The sequence below is a fragment of the Nicotiana attenuata genome, chromosome 6 (assembly GCF_001879085.1).
Source record: "Nicotiana attenuata strain UT chromosome 6, NIATTr2, whole genome shotgun sequence".
Taxonomy (NCBI): Eukaryota; Viridiplantae; Streptophyta; class Magnoliopsida; order Solanales; family Solanaceae; genus Nicotiana; species Nicotiana attenuata.
Window position 1 is genome coordinate 7,077,034 of NC_031994.1, and position 23,436 is coordinate 7,100,469.

Sequence of the window (23,436 nt, forward strand, 5' to 3'; positions counted from 1 at the left end):
CCTTGGTGGGTAATAAAAGTCGTCTTCTCTTGGTCCTCTTCGGCTATCAGGATCTGATTGTAGCCAGAGTATGCGTCCAAGAAACTTAGCAGCGCGTGGTTCACCCCAGATACTGAATATTCCCTATAGGGTGGGAAACTTGATTACCTGATAGAGACTCGAGGGGATGGCTCGCATGGCGTGTATCCATGGACGTCCTATGATGATGTTGTAAGCTGTTTCCTGGTTCATGATGTGGAATGTGGTTTCCAGCGTGACTCCTCCCGCCAGGACTGGCGGTGATATTTCTCCGGAGGTACGCTCTACTGTATTGTTAAAACCTGTCAATGTTATGCAGCGCGGTATTACCTTATCTTCGAGCCTCATTTGCGTGAGAACCCTCGGGTGGATAATACACGCGCTGCTTCCGTCGTCTACCATGATTCTTTTTACATCAGTATCAGTAATGCATAAAGTTATAACTAAAGCATCATAATGAGGGAAAGACAAACCGTCGGCATCAGATTTATCGAAGGTGATACTATCTTCGAAGTCATCATACCGTTCGTGAGCGATTGTGCGTTTCAACTTGTGTGTGGTGGTGAATTTTACGTGGTTGATCGTCGAGTCATCACTGCCACCGATGATCATCTGTATGGTTCGTGCTGGGGATGGTGGCATTGGTGGTCCTTGGGATTGATCACGTCCCCTGGCGAAGTTGGCTCTCCCTTTGTCGCTGAGCAGCTCCTTCAGGTATCCTTGGTTCAGCATTCTGACTACTTCCTATCGTAGACCTATGCAATCTTCGGTCCTGTGTCCCCTTTCCTGATGGAATTCGCATAGGACGTTTGATTTCCTTGCGCTAGGATCTGATTTCATTTTCTGCGGCCATTGTACCTTCGTGCCCATCTTCTCCAGTGCGTACACTATTTCTGAGGGTGAGACACAAAAGTTGTGAGCGGATAATAACGGAGGCATACCTCTTTCATTCCGAAGCGGGGCGGTATGTCGTTGCAAGGCGTCCGGGTATCTCGGAGGAGGTGGATTAGGGGCTCTGACATAGGGCTGATGCCTTTCTCTGTTGAACTGTAGGAGTGGTTCTCGTCGCCCGTCATTGCGTCGATCCCTCCTGATATCTGACTGCACTGATGTCAATCGTTGGGTTGGACCATTAAGGTCGTCTTTGTCTGCTCTTACTTCTGCGCAGTAGGCATTGTGGATCTCCTCCCATGTAGTGGGGGGATACTTCATGAGTCGGCTGAGTAGCTTCTTGGTTGCTTTCGACCCATCTCTGTTCAACCCGTTTTGGAAGGAGGCGACCGCCATTCCTTCTGATACGTTAGGCAAGCCCATTCTTACCCTGTTGAATCGTGCTAGGAAGTCCCTGAGCCTTTCGCCCGTCGCTTGCCTGATTGCAAAGATGTCTTTGACCCTTGCTTCAGCCTTCTTTGCTCCTGCATGAGCGGTGGCGAACTTATCCGCTATCTCTTCAAACGTCGATATCGATCTAGCTGGTAGTTGTGAGTACCATGTTAGCGCTCCTCCTGTCAAAGTTTCTCCGAACTTTTTCAGCAACACAGACGGCACCTGTTCTTTTGATAAGTCGTTTCCTTTTACAGCGGTTACATAGTGGATCAGATAATCTTCCGGATCCGTGGTCCCGTCATATATTCTCAAGTATGGGGGCATCTTGAAGGTTTTAGGGATTCGGTGAGGAGCAGCTTCCTCGCTATACGGTTGCTTGACGAATCTTCCTACGTCGCGTTTTGGCAGTAGTTTCGGGACACCAGGTATTTTGTCTACCCTTTCCTGATGCTCCTTCATTTGGTCACGGAGCGCTTTATTCTCATTCTCCATTTCTTCCATTTTTCTAAGGACGGTCACGAGTGCATTGTCGCTTGTGTTGATGTCCGTGCGGGCGCTGCTCGTTCGTATAACACTTGGTTCACCGGCGGCCGCAGCGATTTCTGCCGTTGATGAGTCTTTGAGATTTCCCGGGGAAGGTTTCTCGAGCAGGCCACTTAGGGTGTTCGTCAACCACTCCTCCAGTAACTTTTTGACTGCTGGAGGCGTTTCTTTTACTACAGACGTTGAAGCCCCCCTTTCGTGCAAGATCGTTAGATCTTCGAGTGAGGAGGGCGAAATTTCCTCCTCCGGAACACTACTTGGTGTTACGTTCGCAATATTTTCTCTACCGGCCTCGTTGAGGGGGCCTATGAGGTTGGTTGAGACATTTGCTATCATCTTCAGCCTAGATTCTTTATCTGCCATTTGCTGGTTCTACGGAGTTTGAAGGATAGTGATTGTTGTTTTCGATATCCTAGATGTGAACTAGGATTTCGACTACCGAAATCCCCAAAGACGACGCCAAATTGTATGACTTAAAAAGTCATCGAACAATTTTTAAGCAAATCAATCAATATACAAGGAGGGGTAAATCGTAATCGAAAATAATTGACTCTAGGATGATTTTTGCACTTTGATTCGTAATGAGAAGATGAACTGGGAAACAGAGAAATATGATGATATTAGAGAGATGAGAGAGAGCAAGTCAGATAGAGAGAGATAGAGAGTATTATTGATAATCAATCCCCCACTCTTTTACACAACTGAGACCCCCCTTATATAGCGGAGGGGCTCTATTTTAACTGCCAAAAAGATAAAGATAAAATAAATGCGATAGAGGGACCGACGTGGTTGCGAGGTCGTCCTTTGTATTGTCCTTGAGTCATTCCTTAAGCCGGACTTGTGTGTATACGGTTGGTCGTGCTTACTTGGGGACGTGTCAGATCTTTTTTTAATTTATCTTCCATATCAATAAACTGGTTATCATTCTATTTCAACCAATATTATGTTCTAAAAACTGAAATATTTTAAAATTATGTTCTTTTTCTCTGACTAATGTTATAACTTAGGTAAAGTCGTTATACTTAGGACGCTCTGATAGAGCATCTGTGAAAGATGATTATTTATAGAAAAATTATAATTAGAAGTAATTACTCAATTTGTGTTAATGTGTGTGACCGTAAGAAACTAGGTCATTGTGATGTTAGCAAGCATGTCAATTTGTTTTCTTTTTATTTTATCATATTTTGGTGCAATCATATTTGCAACTTTCTTCTCTGAAACATTACAGGTTAAAATATACTACTAATATCCATGATAGGTGAGTATACTCGACAAATACAAGAAATAAATTTTTAGGTCGCGGTTCACGATAATTTTGCAACTTTAGTAGTTTCTTTTTTCTTTTGGTTCAAAGTTGACATATTATCAAATATATCGAACATTAGGTCATCAAGTGTTGGAAGTCTTTATTTTCTATGACAGTGGAATCTAGGTCAGCATGCATATAGTGTCGGCCCAATGGTGAAGCTTCTAAAGCAGCTTCTTTGGGCCCCATAATTTCTGGGGCCCCAATTTTTTTTTTCTTCAAAGGCCCCAAATTTTCCTAATAGATTATATGGTAATTTAATTTTAAAAGAATATTTAATATTATAAATGAGAAAGTACAAATTTCATAATAAAAAGTAAGATCAAACTGTTGAGTATAATTGAGAAAAGAATATCTTTTTGAGAATCACTCTCTAGATCATAAATTGAGAAGGAATTCGATTATTAATTTATAACTAAAAAAAAAATGTTAAAAGTTTAATACAATCCCAAAAGTATTTAAACTCAACAGCCTATCAAAGCTTAGGAAAATCGAAAGAAATCATAAAGGATGATAACTGTCCATTAAAGCAAGTTGAAGGCCAAACTGATACAGCGAAAGATCCAGTTGATGGTCATGGGAACAGTAGCGATCGGCCGGGGCTGAAGCAGACCTTTCCTATTTTTTCATTATAATAAATATATGAAAAGAGGAAAGGGCTTTTTTATAGAGAGGGGCTGAAAGTATCTCAGAGCGAACGTAAGCTTTGCCATGGGAGTAGATCAGCGGAGTTTATGATCATAAAGAAAAGGCTTTCTTGTTGCCTCTGCTGAGATTTGAACTTAAGAGTTTATAGTTCTCTTTTACTTTATTAACCACAGGCCGCACTAGCTGCTCAAAGTCTATTTATGATAAATATAGCCATAAAAAGTATTTAATTTACTCTGTGCATTGAGTTTCCATCCACTTGAAATCTTTGTTAGTAATTTTAATATTACTCATGACATAATAGGCTAAATTTGAAGAAAATTCCCCGTTATGCATTAAAACCAAAGTTAAAAAGCTTATAGAAAAAGGCATCGGAGTTCCAAATTTTAGAATTATCAGACAAATTAAAAATATTTTTGTCATAGAAAACATACGTATACCATTGCACATATGTTATTTTTGTGTTTTATTTTGTTTAGGTATTTATCATATGTTAAAAAGAAGAGTCCTCGCTATCAATATGTAGTCAATAAATTCTTCGATCAATATATGACACACACCACAATTACATATATTTGTAAGTTGCTTCGAGTCGGGCATGTCCAATTTTAGTTGCGTACCTAGAGTTTTTTATATATAAGTGGTATCCTAATCTGAACTCAAATTTGGCACTCACAGTATTTGGTTTTGTACCAACATTTGGAAAGTAGTTGCCGAATTTTAAATTTGTTCCTAAAAAACTATATTTCAAGATCTAAAGTTCCAATCTAAGCCTTCTTAGGTTACATTCAATTAATCTCATGAAAATTGAATAATAAAATCAATTTGTTACCATTTTCTCAAGATATTCCAATTATTAAGAATTTATTAATTTCATATTATGATATTATGAACTTCCAAATTATATTTAGTAAGAACATTATGAAAACTATCTATTTAAAGAGCTTTCTCCTCTATTCATGAGAAGCAACTTATCATAAAGCAAATTCAAAAAAAAAAGGTTTTTCTTAATTTGCTCTATTTTCTAACTAATGGCTTCTGAAAATCAGGGTTCTAGTTCAAAACTAGAACTTATCAGGTGAGTTTCTTTTCAATTTCCTTTTTTATTTTTTTGCTTGTTATTTAATTTACAATCTTCATAAAGCTTTTATGGTGCTTTCAAATCTTAGCGCAAAGTTGGAAAATAAGGTACTTAAGCTCAATCATGAAATGCTCCTTCTGGAACACAAATTGCTGAATGAATGTTTAAAGAACATTCCAACATGTACTTGCAGTGAAGAACACAAGAAACATCTTGAAACAATGAAGATTGCCCAATTGGAAGCTGAGGTTAGTTTTCAACTTTAATTTTCATCTCATTAAATATCCACACATAATATATATATATATATATATATGTATATATATATATATATATATATTATTAATTATTATTTTTATAAGTTTTTTTCTTTTGCAGTATGAAAAGGTGTCAAATTTGATCAGTGTTGTGGAGAAATTACATGATAAAATATAAAGTTAGCTCTGAAATCTTTCAACGAGATTGCTTCAGTAGCAAGGGGGGAAAGTTGGATATTCCTAAAATAAAATTGTTGTTTTTTTATTCATAAATAAAATAGTTGTAGCTCTCTACGGAGTAGCAACTTTACTCTTATTAGTTACTTGCAATAAGATTAATAATGTTCCTCCTCTATTGTAATCTTTTTTGGTAAAATAAAAAGTGGTACCGCAATGCTCGATTTCAGATTTATTTGCCATTATGTTTCTCGTACCTTCCCTTTGTTGAAATTATTTATGATATTTTCATGAAACAAGATCTGCACTTATGTAAACATATGAAAAATTGAATTATACAAAAAGAAAAAAACGAAAAAGGGTCATATTTTGTCCCTCTACTATCGAAAATAAGCTATATCTACCCTTCATTTATGTTTCTTAGTATAGATATATATATCACTACCGTTATACTTTTGGATCAAATTTGTTGCTTATCCGTTAATTCCTTCATTCTAACTTGAAAAACACATGTGGCACGCCCTCATTCACTTAAAATAACCTGCCCACATCCAATAAACCTACCCGACCCAGCTTATTAACCCACCACCATGCGAACACCCCCCCTCCCAAAAAAAAAAAGAAAACTTAAGTCCCGCAGTCTCATAGTCTCAAAATGTTGCATGTCTGATTTCTCACGAATTGCAAAACCTTGGCATTGTGGCGATTAGAGAAAGTTGGGGACAACGTTTGGTAATAAAAGCTATCAACGTTAGATGGCATCAATGCTCTTTCCCTAGAGCTTCAGTTATCATAAAATCACGGTGTATACGGGTGAAACCGGACCTTTGAGACGCCCCGTATTCCGATAAGGGAAATTGAGCAAGATACGTGATGACAAGGAGTCGGAATCGAGGCTAGGGTCTCATCGAGACAGGTTCCGGGGGCACTACGCCCGCCCTCGGGAATATCGGGGTCATGACTCTAGGATCGGTCCAAATCCCAAAAGACATCAGAGAGCATTATCGAGAAATCGAACACGATTAACATAAGGTCATGATATCCGTGTTCATCCAGGTATCACGGCGTGGATCTCGGCACGTACCGGCAGAAATTTGGTGATTAGTTAAGATTTTTGCCTTTTATGAAATTGTACCTAGAATAGGACTCTATAATGACCTGACCGGTCGTTCTGAGCAATTGCACTTCCTTTGGTAGTTTTCGGGTATGAGTAGCTCTGTATGATGTACTATGACCTATGTGAATTGTCGGTTTGGTTTTCAGGTTATTCGGAATTTATTTGGAAGAATGATTCCGAGCTAAAAGCTTTTAATTTGAAAGGTTTGACCAAGTTTGACTTGTTAGTGTTTGACCTCGCATTGGAATTTCGATGGTTCCGCTAGCTTCATTGGGTGATTTTGGACTTAGGAGCGTGTTAGGATTGTGATTTGGAGATCCGCAGTAGAATTTAGATTGAAATGACGAAAATTGAAATTTTGGAAAGTTTGACTTAGAGTGGACTTTTTGATATCGGGGTCGGATTCCGATTCCGGAAGTTGGAGCAGGTCTGTAATGTTAAATGTGACTTGTGTGCAAAATTTGAGGTCAATCGAACGTGACTTGATAGATTTCGGTATCGGTTGTGGAAGTATGAAGTTTCAAGTTCATCGAATTTGAATTGAGGTGTGATTGGTCGTTTCGATGTTGCTATGTGTGTTTTGAGGCCGCGAATAAGTTCGTATTATGTTTTGGAACTTGTTGTTATGATTGGACAGGGTTCCGAGGGGCTCGGGCGTGTTTCGGATTATTTTCGGATCATTTTCCTTCATGTTGTCTGTGCAGCACGTGAGTTGTCCGTGCGGATTATAGCGCTTGGGCTGAAGGAGCCCCTCCGGAGTCTGCACACCCCCAGTGAGCGCAGTCGACTATGTGTGCGTATATATATATATATATATATATATATATATATATATATATATATATATATATATATATATATATATATATATATATATATATATATGTGTGTGTGTGTGTGTGTGTGTGTGTGTGGATCGGGTTGCACGCCACAACGAATACTATACACTGCTGAGTGATTGAGTGTGCCGAGTATTGAGCACGGTAAGAGATAATTCGAGATCGTGAGGTTGAGTACTCTGAGAGTGTGAGTACATGAGTTCATCACTGAGGGGCATTGCATTTGCCATACGTACTTGAGAGACATGCATAGAGATGCATTTTCCTTTTTGCTGCCCGGTTTTTGGTGACATTCATGATTGTTACATGTATCTTGACATGTAGGGATAGAGATGTAATTTTCTCATGCTATCTGAAAATAAAACATTTATCTTATGAAAAGTTTTTGGGAAAAAGTTACAGTTTCAAACTTACTCATATTTTTGAAGATTTCGGTAAAGGATTTGGGTTTTCACTAATATACTTGAAAAGCGGAACTGTTTTCGGAAAACTATGAAAATGCTGAGCATTTTATCTCTAAGCTACTTCTTTATTTACTTGCTTTACACTGTTATGAACTGCTGTTGGTTATTGGTTTTGGACCCGACCTATGCTCCAGTTCGTCAGTGCTTTGAACCTAAGATTATGTTTGTTACTTACTCAGTATGTCATGGGGTCGGTTGTACTGATACTACACTTCTGCACATTGCATGCAGATATTGGCTGCTGAGGTTGCTGTGTTCGATGGGAGCTGGATCTGAAGGTATACCTGCGTTCCTGTTGTAGCTGCCGCTTGTTCATGGTAGCAGTAGAATTAACAAAACTCTGTTTATATACTTTTCAAACAGAAGATGTATTTACTTCATATCAGTTTTATAAGCTCTATTCTTAGAAGTTCATGATTTGTACTACCAATCCTCGGAAAATGTATAAGTTTCAGATAACTTCTTCCATTTAATTGTTTATTAATTTAATTGAATATGGATAATTGTTAAATTGGCTTACCTAGAGGGTTGGGTTAGGTGCCATAATGACCAGTAGATTTTAGGTCGTGACAGACTCCCCTATTCATTAAGAACACTGTAATACACATATCAAGGCAATATACTATTATTTTTCTATTATTCAAAGTTCTTACATTTGTTTATCAGTGTTTCATTATTATAAATCTTGGATCGAGGACGGATATCTTGTTAAGGCTGTCGTCGAGTCCAGAATCACCCCCCCCCCAATCGAGTGGTTTGAAAATTTATTACATCTTTTATCTGTTTAATATAGCGATATTTATCGTTTATATTGAATGTAACCTTAAAACCAGTTACAAATTTAATTGTTTTCCGTTTTTTAGGGTAAACACACGGCTAAACTGTAAATTGGCAAGCCTAGTGTAGTGTCTTTTCTCCTAATTTATTTGCTCTTGCCCTCTTCCGCGGGAGGTTAGTGATTGAAAATCTCAAATGAGTGGCTTTTGTAATAATTACAACATGAGTTGGTGCATCGATAAATGATTTTCTAAAACGGAGCGTAGATGTAGCTTATTTGTGATAGTAAAGGAACAAATATGGCCCTTTTTTTAAGAAAAAAATATATATCTTGAGTTTGTAACTTAAGGCTTAATAAATCAACAGAAATAAGGATATTAATCCTTGCCAATAGTTTTACCACTAAACAAAATGAATGATGAATTAAAATTGGGGCACCAACATTCTGAGCTCTTAGTTTCAACAAAATAGTCATGAATTATCACGTCCAATAGTACATAATTTTTCCATATTTGATTCTCATGCACCTTCGGCGAAACCAAATTATTATCATGCATAGTTTTGTCGAGTTTTTTTTTTTTTTTTTTTTTTTAGGCAAAAAGTAAGAGTACTTACAAATTTTACTAACAAATTAAGCAATATCTAGTACACACTAGTAGGAAAAATACAAATGAGAAAATTTCTTCAGCATCGAGTTCATTCAAAGTTTCGAACACAACATTTTTTCGATGTGAGGTATAGATTTTATCTGAAGATCCACAAATTTTTTAACAAATATTAAATCTGAATCATGTCTAATTCCTAACTGTATAGTGTTATCTCAAATCCATTGAATACAAACTACTCACAAGGAAAGAAAAGTCAAAATTTGCCTTCTGTTACCTCATCGGTGAAAACTATTTTCTTCCAAACTTAAAACAACATCCCAGTGAAATTTCACAAGTGGGGTCTGGGAAGGATAGTTTGTACGCAGACTTAACTCCTACTCTGAAAGAGTACAGAGGTTGTTTCTGATAGACCCTCGGCACTATTGACACACGTGTGTATTTATTAGTTATACAGGTGAGTTGGTAGTTATGTACAGCTCTAGGTCTATGTAATGGTAGGTGTATGTAGTATAAATAGGGGTAGATATTTTCCTCTACTGCACAGTATTCATTTTGTCCTGTATCAATTTACATTTTGAGCTAAGTTCATTCTCTAGTGAAATAGAAAAGAAACTTCCAGAAGTCTCTCGTCTATGGCTGCTCTTGTTCGCCATTAGAGCTCACTCGAGGTGAGCTCACCTTCTTCATTTCCTCAGCTAATTTGTCATGGTATCAATGCTAGGCTCTCGATCCTAAGCTCAATCAGTCAATTTTTCCTTCTATTCGAAGCGTATCTCCACGGAGTGTTTCTGTACGAATATTGAAATTTTTCTCAACTTTTCTTCTCAAATTGACCCTTGATAATCATGGCTGTTGATGAAAATACAATGGATTCCACAAATCCGTCCTTGGATTCGACAAATCCACTCTACATGCATCCATCTGAAAGCACTGGTTCTATGCTTGTATCGGGACTGTTCGACGGATCGGGCTATAGATCGTGGAGAAGAGGAGTTCTGAGAGCTCTCTCAGTGAAGAATAAGGTAGGATTCATAAACGGAAAGTGCAGAAAGCTAGATCCTCAAGATCCTAGCTACGATCAATGGGAACGTTGCGATGACATGGTCACATCGTGGATCCTAAATTCTATCTCAAAGGACTTGGCGGATAGTCTACAATATGTTAATGATGCCCAGGAACTTTGGAAAGAACTTGAAGACAGATATGATCAAACAAACGGGGCAAAATTGTATCAGTTGCAGAGGGAGATAAATGATTTGAGTCAAGGAACCCTGACATCACTGGATACTATACTAAAATGAAAAAACTTTGGGAAGAACTAAACACATTGAATGCACACGCTCAGTGCAAATGCAATTGCACATGTGGTGCCAAGGCGAATATGCAGAAAGCTGAGCAATATAGAAGGCCGATTCAGTTTTTAATGGGACTAAACGAAGTCTACACTGTGGTCAGGGGAAGCATTTTAATGATGAATCCATTACCCTCACTCGCACAAGCCTTTTCAATTCTTATCCAAGAGGAGAAACAAAGAGAGGTCAAGCCAAACAATCAAATTGTGATTGAGTCTACTGCCTTGAGTGCTAATAGATCAGGAGGAAATCACTTCAGAACAAGCTTTAGTCAACAGACAAACGTTGCAGACAACACTGGATATGTGAACTACAATCAACAGGGAAACAGAACTGGAAATAACAACTATAGGGGAGGACAATTTGGGAATAGGCCACGACCTTTTTGTGACTATTATAAGAAACCAGGTCACATTAAGGAAAGATGCTACAAATTGCATGGTTACCCTCAAGATTCAAGGTTTAATAAGGGAAAGAGAATTGCTGTCAATGTACATGGAGGTCAAGAAGAGAGTGTCATTGAAGGTGGAAATGGAAACAATGGATCTGCACAGGAACAAGATAGAACTATGCAGAATCTCACTAAGGAACAATATAATCAGCTGGTGAGCATCCTGGAGAATTTTCATGCTGGAAATGCAAGAAATGAAATGAAAGTAGGAGCTGTGAACTTTGCAGGTATCTCAGCTTGTTCAACTCATTTTGATTCTGGTTCTAGCTCACATGAATGTTCTATGTCTGTTGCTGACTCTTGGATACTTGACTTTGGGGCATCAAACCATATGACATATAACAGATCCATGTTAATCAATGTGAAAACCTTAGTTTACCCTTTCCTAGTTACTTTGCCCAATGGTTATAAGGTGAAGGTGACATTGATGGGAGATGTAGTAATGAGCCCTAAGTTCACTCTGAAAACAGTTCTCTTTGTTCCTAGTTTCAAGTTCAACCTAATCTCAGTACATTATTTGACAGTCCAGTTTGGTTGTTTTGTTATATTCACCAAATCTGTTTGCATCCTTCTGCAGGCCCCTTCACTGAAGAGGCCTCTGGCAATTGGTGAAAGTAAGGATGGTCTATATCTCTACAAATCAGATTCTTGCAAGTCCAACACTTCAGATTTCTGCAAGCCTAATTCCCTGGTCTTTGATAATTCTTCTAGTGCATCAAATTAAGGTGATGTAATCACTCCATCTAGTATAACTAGCAGCAGTAATGTTACTCCACACTCTGATTCACACGTTGCATCTAGTATACATAGTTCCTTTTCTCCTACTACATCTAGATCCCATACTTCCTCTTTTGAATGTAATAAAGTTGTCACCAGCTCTCATGTGCAATATAAAGGAAATGTTAGTCCCACATGAAATGCATCTATGAATGATAAACACATGATTGATCTCTTGTGGCACAATAGATTAGGACATGTACCCTTTTCCAAAATGAGAGGTATTGAATCCATACCCTTTCAATTTTCACCCAAACAGTCCTTCATTTGTCCAATATGCCCAATGGCTAGACAAAACAGGCTGCCATTCCCAGAAAGAACTACAGTAACAACTAAGATCTTTAAAATCCTACATGTAGACTTGTGGGGGCCCTATCATGTGCCAACTCATGATAGGAACAAGTATTTCATCACCCTAGTAGATGACTACAGCAGGCCAACTCATGATAGGAACAAGTATTTCATCACCCTAGTAGATTACTACAGCAGGTGCACCTGGACACACCTTCTTAGCTGCAAGAGCAATGCCTTGCAAGTAATCAAAGCCTTCTCTGCCGTGGTGAAAAACCAATTTAATTGTTCCATTAAGACCACTAGAACAGACAATGGCCTTGCGTTCATAAATTCTGAGACTGCCTCTTTCTTGCAGTCTGAGGGAATTATACACCACAAATCATGTCCCTACACACCTCAACAAAATGGCATAGTCGAGAGAAAACACAAGTACCTTTTGGAGACAGCCAGTGCACTGTTGTATCAGTCCAAACTCCCCATGCAATACTGGGGAGAATGTATTCTCACCTCAACATACTTGATCAACAGACTCCCTTCTACCACTCTTAAAAACAAATGTCCACTGGAACTACTATACAAGAGAAAACCCAAATACTCTCACCTCAAAAGCTTTGGATGCCTCTGTTTTCCTACAAACCTAAAACCTCACAAAGATAAATTTGAATCTAGATCCTTACCTCATGTATTTGTGGGATATCCTTTTGGGACAAAGGGCTACAAGGTACTCAATCTAGTCACAAAGAAAATTCATGTTTCAAGGGATGTTGTGTTTCATGAAGGTGTATTTTCTTTTGCTTTGCACTCTAGCTCTAACAGAGTCTTTCCTTCATTTCCACAAGTAAGTACAGAGTTAGCACAAGAACTGTTTCATTCTCATAGGTCAACACCTATTCCTACTACTCCTAGTACATCACTTCCAACAATGTCATCTGATCCTTCATCACCAGGGGCAATGGAACCTAACCCTTATATGACTTCAAGTTTAGAAGAGCATTTTTCCTTATCTGATAACAATGAAGCTGTGTCTAACAACACCCCTAATTCAATAATACAAGAACCTAATGAAATTTCAGGAAGGCCATCCAGAACACTCAAAGTCCCCACTGACTTGAAAGATTATAACTATTCACTACCCAAATTACAAACAAATCATTCTGACTCTCCCTCCAGTAGTAACCAAAGCACCACATCTCTTTCCTTCAATGCATCCATACCTAATGCCCAATGTGTATCACTCAATGCCTTGAGTTCTGATAGTCAGCAGCCGATCAAGAATATTTCTCATGAGACTGAACCCAGTTCATATGAGGAGGCAGCTGCTGATCCTGCTTGGCAGGCAGCCATGAATCAAGAGTTTGAAGCCCTTTATGCCAATCACACTTGGAGTCTTGTGCCTCTCCAAGTGGAAAAAGGGAAATAGGCTGTAAATGGGTATACAAAGTGAAGCACAAGGCAGATGGGAGCATAGAGAGATTAAATGCACGACTAGTAGTAAAGTGATACACTCAGGAGGCTGGGGTAGACTACACAGAGACCTTTTCACCAGTAGTTAAAGACAACTGTTAGGGCTCTAGTTGGGATAGCAGTAAAGAAAGGCTGGGACATTTTTCAGTTGGATGTGAACAATGCATTCCTTCATGGAGACCTTCATGAAGAGGTATACATGGATGTACCTCCAGGTCTTGCTGTGGAAAACTTAAATTTTGGTATACAAATTGAATAAGTCCTTGTATGGGTTAAAACAAGCAAGTAGACAATGGTATGAAAAGTTGACTGAAGCACTTTGTTCCAGGGGATATACACACTCTTTATTAGACTATTCCTTATTTTACAAAAAGCATGGAGATTCAGTGGTATTTATGGTTGTCTATGTAGATGATGTCTTAGTGACAGGGACTGATTTGCAAGAAATATAAGCACTAAAGGCCTACTTACATAAGACCTTCAGAATAAAGGACTTAGGAAGACTACACTATTTTCTAGGACTAGAAATTCTGTATAAAGGTGATGGAGTGTTGATATCACAAAGGAAATTCACAATAGACTTACTATCAAAATTTGATTGTATGAAGTATTCATCCTTAACCTCCCCACTAGATCCCGCAGTCAAGCTAAGTGCAGAAGAGAGGCCTTTGTTGCCTGATCCTTCACACTTCAGAAAACTAGTGGGAAAATTGAACTACCTGACTAACACAAGACCTGATATATCCTATAGTGTGTAGTGTTTGAGTCAGTATATGCAGAGTCCTAGGGAGCCACATTTGAAGGCTGCATATCATGTGCTGAGATATCTCAAAGGTGATCCAAACCTAGGGATTTTCTTGTCCAACAAAGATTATAGAGTTCGAGCCTTTTGTGATTCAGATTGGGCAGCTTGCCCTGACTCAAGAAAATCAGTTAGTGGTTATGTTGTTTTGCTGGGTGATGGACCTATCAGTTGGAAATCAAAGAAGCAACACACTATCTCATTGTCCTCAGCAGAAGCAGAATACAGGGCTGCCAGACAAGTTGTGGGAGAATTGGTATGGCTACTGAGGTTACTTGCAGGATTTACAGCCCCCTTGACATTTCCTGTGCCAGTTTTCTGTGACTGTCAAGCAGCACTGCATATAGCCAGGAATCTTGTGTTTCATGAGCGCACAAAGCATATAGAAGTAGATTGCCATTTTGTGAGAGATCAAGTACATGAGGGGCTCATCACACTGCACCATATTTTCATGAACAGCTGGCTGATATATTCACTAAGCCTCTCACAGGGGTAAAACACTGCAATTTACTTAGCAAGTTGGCTGTGAGTTCCTCCCTTACAACTTGGGGGGGGGGGGTATTGACACACGTGTGTAGTTATTAGTTATACAGGTGAGTTGGTAGTTATGTACAACTGTAGGTATATGTAATGGTAGGTGTATGAAGTATAAATAAGGGTAGATATTTTCCTCTACTGCACAATATTCATTTTGTCCTGTATCAATTTACATTTTGAGCTAAGTTCATTCTCTAGTGAAGTAGAAAAGAAACTTCCAGAAGTCTCTCGTATATGGCTGCTCTTGTTCGCCATTAGAGCTCACTCGAGGTGAGCTCACCTTCTTCATTTCCTCAGCTAATTTGTCAGGCACAATAAGATGAAAACGTGACAGTGTGGCAGTAACAGCAAAGGAATCCAGAAAGATAACACTAGCAATGTAATAACCTGAAAAAGGGAGAGAAATGTAATAACACTAAGCAGTAACAATGGCACAATACTACAGACGCGATGGAATAATATGGACACAACAAGAGCCCTTAACATCAGAACAGAAAATACTTCCAGACTATCTTCCTGCAACCTAACCTACAACCCTAACGAAGTACTAAGGACACAACTGCCAACTGGAGCCACTAGGAACCTAAAATAAAACAATATCAGACTAGTCTCCTATTTCCTAACCTACAACCTTAATGCTCAACCTCCAAAACTTCCTATCAAGGCCATGTCCTCGGAAATCTGCAGCCGCACCATGTCCTGCCTGATCACCTCTCCCCAATATTTCTTAGGCCGTCCTCTACCTCTCCTCATACCCGTCAAGGTCAGCCGTTCACACCTCCTAACCGGGGCATCCAGGATTCTCCTCTGCACGTGCCCGAACCATCTAACCCTAGTTTCCTGCATCTTGTCTTCCATGAGAACCACGACTACCTTCACTCGGATATCTCCTTTCTTAATCTTATCCAACCTAGTGTGCCCGCATATCCATCTCAGCATCCTCATTTCTGCAACTTTCATCTTCTGGATATGGGTGTTCTTAACTGGCCAACACTCTGCACCATACAACATGGTTGGCCTAACAGACAATAAATAAATTAACAAATTAGTAGATAAGTAAATAATTAAATATATAAATACGTGGAAGATTTTTCTAGTTGTCAGATCTTTTTTTAATTTATCTTCCATATCAATAAACTGGTTATGATTCTATTTCAACCAATATTATGTTCTAAAAATTAAAATATTTTAAATTGTGTCCTTTTTCTCTGACAAACATTATACCGTAGGTAAAGTCGCTATACTTAGGACGCTCAGATAGAGCATATGTGAAAGATGATTATTTATAGAAAAATTATAATTAGAAGTAATTACTCAAGTTGTATTAATATGTGTGACCGTAAGAAACTAGGTCATTGTGTTGTTAGTAAGGCTATATTTTGGTCCGGGCCCGGGCCTAAATAGGCCAAACGAGCCTAGGCTTAGGCGGTCCCGGGCCTAACGAGCCTAATGGGTGGAACCAGCCCACTGTGGTCCTAAGCCCACATGGTCCCGGGCTAAATGGGCCGGGCCCGCGGGCCTAAACGGGCCTAACATGCTTTTTCATTCCGGGCTATTTTTTTTTTTAAAATTTTTAATCTAAAGCAATTTCTTGTAAACTATATATGTATTATACATAAAATTGCTTTTTAATTGCTTATATGTATATATATAAAAATATATATATATTTGAAAGTTGTTTCGAGTCGGGCATGTCCAATTTTAGTTGCGTACCTAGAGTTTTTCATATATAAGCGGTATCCTAATCTGAACTCAAATTTGGCACTCACAGTATTTGGTTATGTACCAACATTTGGACAGTAGTTGCCGAATTTTAAATTTGTTCCTAAAAAACTATATTTCATGATCTAAAGTTCCAATCTAAGCCTTCTTAGGTTACATTCAATTAATCTCATGAAAATTGAATAATAAAATCAATTTGTTACCATTTTCTCAAGATATTCCAATTATTAAGAATTTATTAATTTCATATTATGATAATATGAACTTTCCAAACTATATTTGGTAAGAACATTGTGAAAACCATCTATTTAAAGGGCTTTCTCCTCTATTCATGAGAAGCAACTTATCATATAGCAAATTCAAGAAAAAAAAAGGTTTATCTTAATTTTCTCTATTTTCTAACTAATGGCTTCTGGAAATCAGGGTTCTAGTTCAAAACTAGAACTTATCAGGTGAGTTTCTTTTCAATTTTTTTTTTTTTGCTTGTTAATTAATTTACAATCTTCGTAAAGCTTTTATGGTGCTTTTAAATCTTAGGGAAAAGTTGGAAAATAAGGTACTTAAGCTCAATCATGAAATGCTCCTTCTGGAACACAAATTGCTGAATGAATGTTTGAAGAACATTCCAACATGTACTTGTAGTGAAGAACACAAGAAACATCTTGAAACAATGGAGATTGCCCAATTGGAAGCTGAGGTTAGTTTTCAAACTTTAATTTTCATCTCATTAAATATCCATATATATTAATTATTATTTTTTATATGTTTTTTTCTTTTGCAGTATGAAAAGGTGTCAAATTTGATCAGTGTTGTGGAGAAATTACAGGATAAAATATAAAGTTGGCTCTGAAATCTTTCAACGAGATTGCTTCAGTAGCAAGGGGTGAAAGTTGGATATTCCTAAAATAAAATTGTTGTTTTTTTATTCATAAATAAAATAGTTGTAGCTCTCTTCGGAGTAGCAACTTTACTCTTATTAGTTACTTGCAATAAGATTAATAATGTCTGTTTGACTTAAAAAGTTATCGAACAATTTTTAAGCAAATCAATCAATATACAAGGAGGGGTAAATCGTAATCGAAAATAATTGACTCTAGGATAATTTTTGCACTTTGATTCGTAATGAGAAGATGAACTGGGAAACAGAGAAATATGATGATATTAGAGAGATGAGAGAGAGCAAGTCAGATAGAGAGAGATAGAGAGTATTATTGATAATCAATCCCCCCTCTTTTACACAACTGAGACCCCCCTTATATAGCGGAGGGGCTCTATTTTAACTGCCAAAAAGATAAAGATAAAAATAAATGCTATAGAGGGACCGACGTGATTGCGAGGTCGTCCTTTGTATTGTCCTTGAGTCATTCCTTCAGCCGGACTTGTGTGTATACGGTTGGTCGTGCTTACTTGGGGACGTGATCAGTCAAATTCGACCCCATACAGTTAGTCCCTCCGCTCGTCGGGGTCGCAGTGAGGTGCGTCCTCGATGGGCGGAATTAACACCTTCATTTTGGGAGAGTTTGACCCTACCAAGGGACTGTGATGTGACATATAGGAGGCATTCATCATGACTGTCAGATCGCCAAAGCGTGACGCCTTTCCCCATATGATGTCAGCATCCGCAGGCGTCATCATTACGCGTATTCTCGAGGTAGGAAATCGACAGCTCCGGCGCTTGGTTTCCGCGCTGGTTCGAATTCTGTCTCTTCGATTCTAGCGCTTCCCAATCCTTATAAATAGGGGAGGGGTTTAACTTGACCCAAACTTTTGATCATTTACAAATACATTCCATCTCCCGGTGTGATCCTTCTGATCGAGAACCTTCCTTCCCTGTGTTGTGCGTAACTCTTTTTTCATTGCGATCATGCCTAAACCTCGCCGTGGTAATGAGAGGATCCCAGCGGCTGTCCCGTCGAACGCGCCACCCCCTTCCGATAGTAGTGGGGCGGAGGAGGAAGAAGATATGAGTCCTGTTACCGTGGAAGTGTTGCTGCCACAACGCACCCTATCCCGGAGTGATTTTTGTAAGGATTCCACAGTTCCGATTCCGGAGTCTTCCAAGTCGTTGCAGAATCACTTGGATGACCTCCGTGTTAATGTAACGACCCGACCCGTCGTTACGAGAGTTACCGCCCCGTTTTCCCCGTTTTATGCTTCTATATGTTTCATTATACGTGTTTGGAGAATTTGAAGTAATTCGGATAGAGTTTGGTTAGAAATGAGACAATAAGTCTCTTTATGATAAGGTTAGTTTGGAAAAGTCAACCGAATGTTGACTTATGAGTTAGAAGGCTCGGAATGGATTTCCGATGATTCGACCAGTTTCGGGAGATGATTTGTGATTTAGGAGCGCAATCGGAACTGAATTTGGAGGTCCGGTGTGGAATTAGGCTGGAATTGGCTAAGGTTGAATTTTGGCGAATTCCGGATGGTAGGTGAGATTTTGATCCGAGGGTCGGAATGGAATTCCGAGAGTTGCAGTAGCTCCGTTAGGTGATTTTGGATATGCGTGCAAAATCAGATATTTTTATTCAGATTGTTTTAGAGGCTCTAGACTCGCGACCCCAGGTCTTTGGGAGCGTTTTATCAGACTTCGTATTTTCTAAGTATTATTCTATTATAAATATTGGATTATTATTCTAAAACTATTATAATCTCTTTAGATTGTCGGTTTGAGGTTTACGGTTAATTTGGGAACGATTGTGGTCTGGCTTGCCTAGCAATGTTGTTGGGCGCCATCACGACCGGGTTTGGGGTCGTGACAAGTTGGTATCAGAGCCTAGGTTACTTGGCCTCGCGAGTCATGAGCCGGTTTAGTAGAGTCTCGCGGATTGGTACGTAGACGTCCGTATCTATCCTCGGGAGGCTACAGAACATTTAGGAAACACCTCACTTTCTTGAAATTCAAATCGTGCGGCTTGTTATTATGAGAAAACTAAATTTCCGTATTCTATTCTCTCGCAGATGGCGAGAACCCGCGCTAACGGACGTGGCGGACGACTACCAGTGCCACCTAGAGGCCGTGGTCGCGGTAGAGGCAGGGCAGCAGGAACAGCACCTGCTGACCCACCAGCATACCAGGCTCAGGGTCAGATTCCAGCACCAGTTGACCAGGCTCAGGGTCAAATTCCAGTTGTAGATGCTCCAGCAGCACCTGTTCAGGCACCGGCAGTGCCTATCGTGATTCCTGGTCTCCAGGAGGCTTTGGCTCAGATCTTGTACGTCTGCACTGGCCTGGCTCAAGCGGTATCAGCTACTACAGCGGCGGCTACTTCTCAGACCGGGGGTGGTCATCAGACCCCCGATGCTCGCACACCCGAGCAGGTTGTTCAGGGCTTACAGACACCTGGGGTAGCTCCAGCTCAGCCAGTTCAGCCAGCTGCACCAGTTGCAGCAGTTGTTCCAGTTGCGCCAGTCGCACCAGCTCCAGCTCATGTGGTTCCAGCTATGCCGGATGACGAGCATCGTCGGTTGGAGAGGTTCGGTAGGCTTCAGCCCCCGACATTCAGTGGTGTTGAGGGCGAGGATGCCCAGGGTTTTCTGGATAACTGCCAGCGTATGCTTCGTACTGCGGGTATTCTGGAGTCTAGTGGAGTGGCTTTTACTACCTTCCAGTTCACAGGGCCTGCATTTAATTGGTGGGAGGAGTTCGAGAGGCGTAGGCCTATTGGAGCCGCGCCCCTCACGTGGCAGCAGTTCTCTACGGTATTCTTGGAGAAATATGTACCCCAGTCTCACAGGGAAGAGCTGCGTCGTCAGTTCGAGTGGTTGACTCAAGGAGGTATGACAGTGACTCAGTATGAGTTGAGGTTTACACAGCTAGCTCGGCATGCTACGTGGATGATCCCGACAGATCGCGAGAGGATCAGAAGGTTTGTGGATGGCCTCAACTATCCGATCCGCATATTGATGACTAGAGAAAGGGCTACGACAGTTACATTTGAGGAGGTAGTTGATGCGGCTCGTCAGATTGAGACAGATCGTCGTCGGGAGCGTGAGGAGAGGGAGGCTAAGAGACCTCGAGGTTCAGGTAGTTTCAGTGGTGCTCCGTCTAGGGGCCAGTTCCAGCGCAGCAGAGGTCGTTCCTTCAGACCTCCTCAGTCAGGTCGTTCAGAGTCCAGTGGGGTTTCGTCAGGCCGTGGTCATCAGGGTCATCAGCAGAGCCAGCCTGCACTGAGTGCCCTTCCAGCTCAGAGCTGTGTTCCTGCTTCTTCAGCCCAGGGTTCATCTGCAGCGAGGGGTTCTCATCAGTCCCCTTCCCCAGCTCTAGGTCGTTGCTACGAGTGCGGTGAGTTGGGTCATATGAGGAGACAGTGTCCTCGGTTCCGTAGTCGACAGTCTCAGCAGAGGGATCAACCCTCATCTTCTGCTCCTGTTTCTTCAGCACCCACTCAGTCAACTACGAGTGGGGGTCAGGTAGCCAGAGGTCACCCCAGGGGTGAGGACCGTACTGGCGGTGGTCAGGCTTGATTCTATGCTCTTCTGGATAGGAGAGACGCCAGTGCATCAGATGCAGTCCTCACAGGTATTATCTCAGTCTGCCACAGGGATGCCTCTGGCGGAGAGGTGTGTTGTATTCGAGGTGATCGTTGGGGTCATTAATGAATGCGAACGGATCTGATTTCAGCTTGTTGGAAGGTTAATATCGAGGTTCGGCTCGAAAATCTGCTGTGGGATTAGCCAATAGGGAAGTGACTTCATGGATGGTTGACCTGAGAGATGGTTACGGTTATTGCATGTGTCATTTATCATTAGCAGTATATAGAAGTGTTGGAATAAAACATTAGTTGATAAGAGGTTTTCTACCGGTATTCGGGTGTTGTGGGCAACTGTTGTGAATAGAAGTTATCGTTTCGAGTGTTTGGGTTATGTAGTATATCATATGATTGCACCTGAGGTTGCAGGTATGGGTTATTACAGCTAGTTCGGGCTTATTCTGAGTATAGATGTGAGGTTCTGATCTTGTGTATGATTTCGGAAAGGGCAATGTGGTTCTATGATTTATGGGCTAGGCTGGATTGTGTGATTTTAGTCAAAATGTGTTATCGGATCTATATGAGATAGGGCGACGTGGGATCACCCCCGGGTATATGCATTGTAAGGTTATTCAGCTATTGGTGGGCTATTAAATCAACTTTGAGTACGTTCGAGGACGAATGTGTGTTTAAGTGGGGGAGGATGTAACGACCCGACCAGTCGTTTTGAGCTTTTGCACTTTCATCGCCAGTTCCTGGGCATGGCTTGCCCCGTGTAATGTATTATGACTGATGTAGATCGTTGGTTTTGGTTTTCAGGAGAATCAGGATGAAATTTGAAGGAACAGTCTCAGTTGAAAGCTTCGAATTTAAAAGGTTTGACCAAGGTTTGACTTATTTGTATAAGATCTCGGATCGGAGCTTTTATGATTAAGTTAGCTTCGTTAGGTGATTTGTGACTTAGGAGCGTGATCGGAATTGGTTTTGGAGGTCCGGTGTAGAATTAAGCTTGAATTGGCGAAGTTAGTATTTTGGCGAATTCCGGTTGATAGGTGAGATTTTGATCCGAGGGTCGGAATAGAATTCCGAGAGTTGCTGTAGCTTTGTTATGTGATTTTGGGATGTGTGTGCAAAATTTCAGGTCATTTAGAGGTGTTTTGGTCGGGTTTTTGATCAAATGCGTAATTCGGAAATTTTAGAAGAACTTAGGCTTGAATTCGATGTAATTTGATTGTTTTGGTGTTATTTGAGGTGTTTTAATGATTGGAACAAGTTCGGATGATGTTATGGGAGGTGTTGGTGCTTTTGGATGAGGTCCCGGGGGGCCTCGGGGTGATTTCGGATGGTCAACGGGAAGTTTTGAACTTATAAAAAGGGAAAAAGTGTGCTGCTTCTGGTATTTCCGCTTCTGCGGAATTTGGACCGCAGAAGCGAGGTCGCATGTGCGAAAAGGGAGGCCGCAGAAGCGAGATTTGGACTTTAAGTGGACTTCCGCAGAAGCGGGAGGTTGACCGCAAAAGCGGTACCGCTAATGCGGAATTTGAGTCGCAGAAGCGGTTCTTGGGGGCCTTAGTGATATCCGCAGAAGCGAAACTTTTGCCGCAGAAGCGGTGTCGCGGAAGTGGTTATTTAACCGCAGAAGCGGAAAAGGTCTGGGCAGAGGGGTTCTTTTAAATCATTTTTGTTCCGTGAGAAAAAGTTAATTTTCACCATTTTTGAGCATTGTGGGAGCTACTTGGGAGCATTTGAAGGGGGATTCGAAGGAGATTGACTGGAGGTAAGTTTTATGAGTTAAAAACACGATTATATTGTGGAATTATCCTTGAAGTTCTTGAGAATTTAGCTAAATTGAACGAAACTAGGGCTTGGGATTTTAAGATTGTAAATTGGAATTTGAGGGGCCATTTGTGGTCCGAATTGAGAGTTTTTGGTGTGTATAGACTCGTGGCAAGATAAGGAATCCGATGATGTTAAATTTTCTGATTTTCGAGAAGTGGGCCCAGGGCTCGGGTTTTGCAAATTTCGTGAATTTCAATATTTTTCGAGTCTTTTCGATTGGGGTATGTTCCCTTAGCCTATTGTAACGTATTCGTTGTGGTTTTGATCAGATTCGACGCGCGAGGAGGTCTATTTGCGAGGCAAGGGCATAGCGAGCTAGGATTTTGGCCGGCTTGAGGTAAGTAATGATTGTAAATACTGTCCTGAGGGTTTGAAACCCCGGATTACACATCGTTGTGCTACTTTGAGGTGACTTACACACTAGATGACGAGCATGGGGTAGAGCACCGTTGGGGATTGTGACCTAGTCCATCTCGAACGATTATTTCAAAGCGCACTTGTTAGTTAATTGTTTGATACTATTATATCTTGGGCTGTATACCATGTTTGGGGCCTTGTGCCG

General features: G+C 40.4%; 1 protein-coding gene across 1 annotated transcript; it reads left to right on the forward strand.

The window, feature by feature from the left end:
* LOC109227611 lies at positions 10,459 to 11,688 on the forward strand. The gene has a single exon (XM_019392809.1). The coding sequence runs from the start codon at positions 10,459 to 10,461 to the stop codon at positions 11,686 to 11,688; it is 1,230 nt and encodes a 409-aa protein (XP_019248354.1).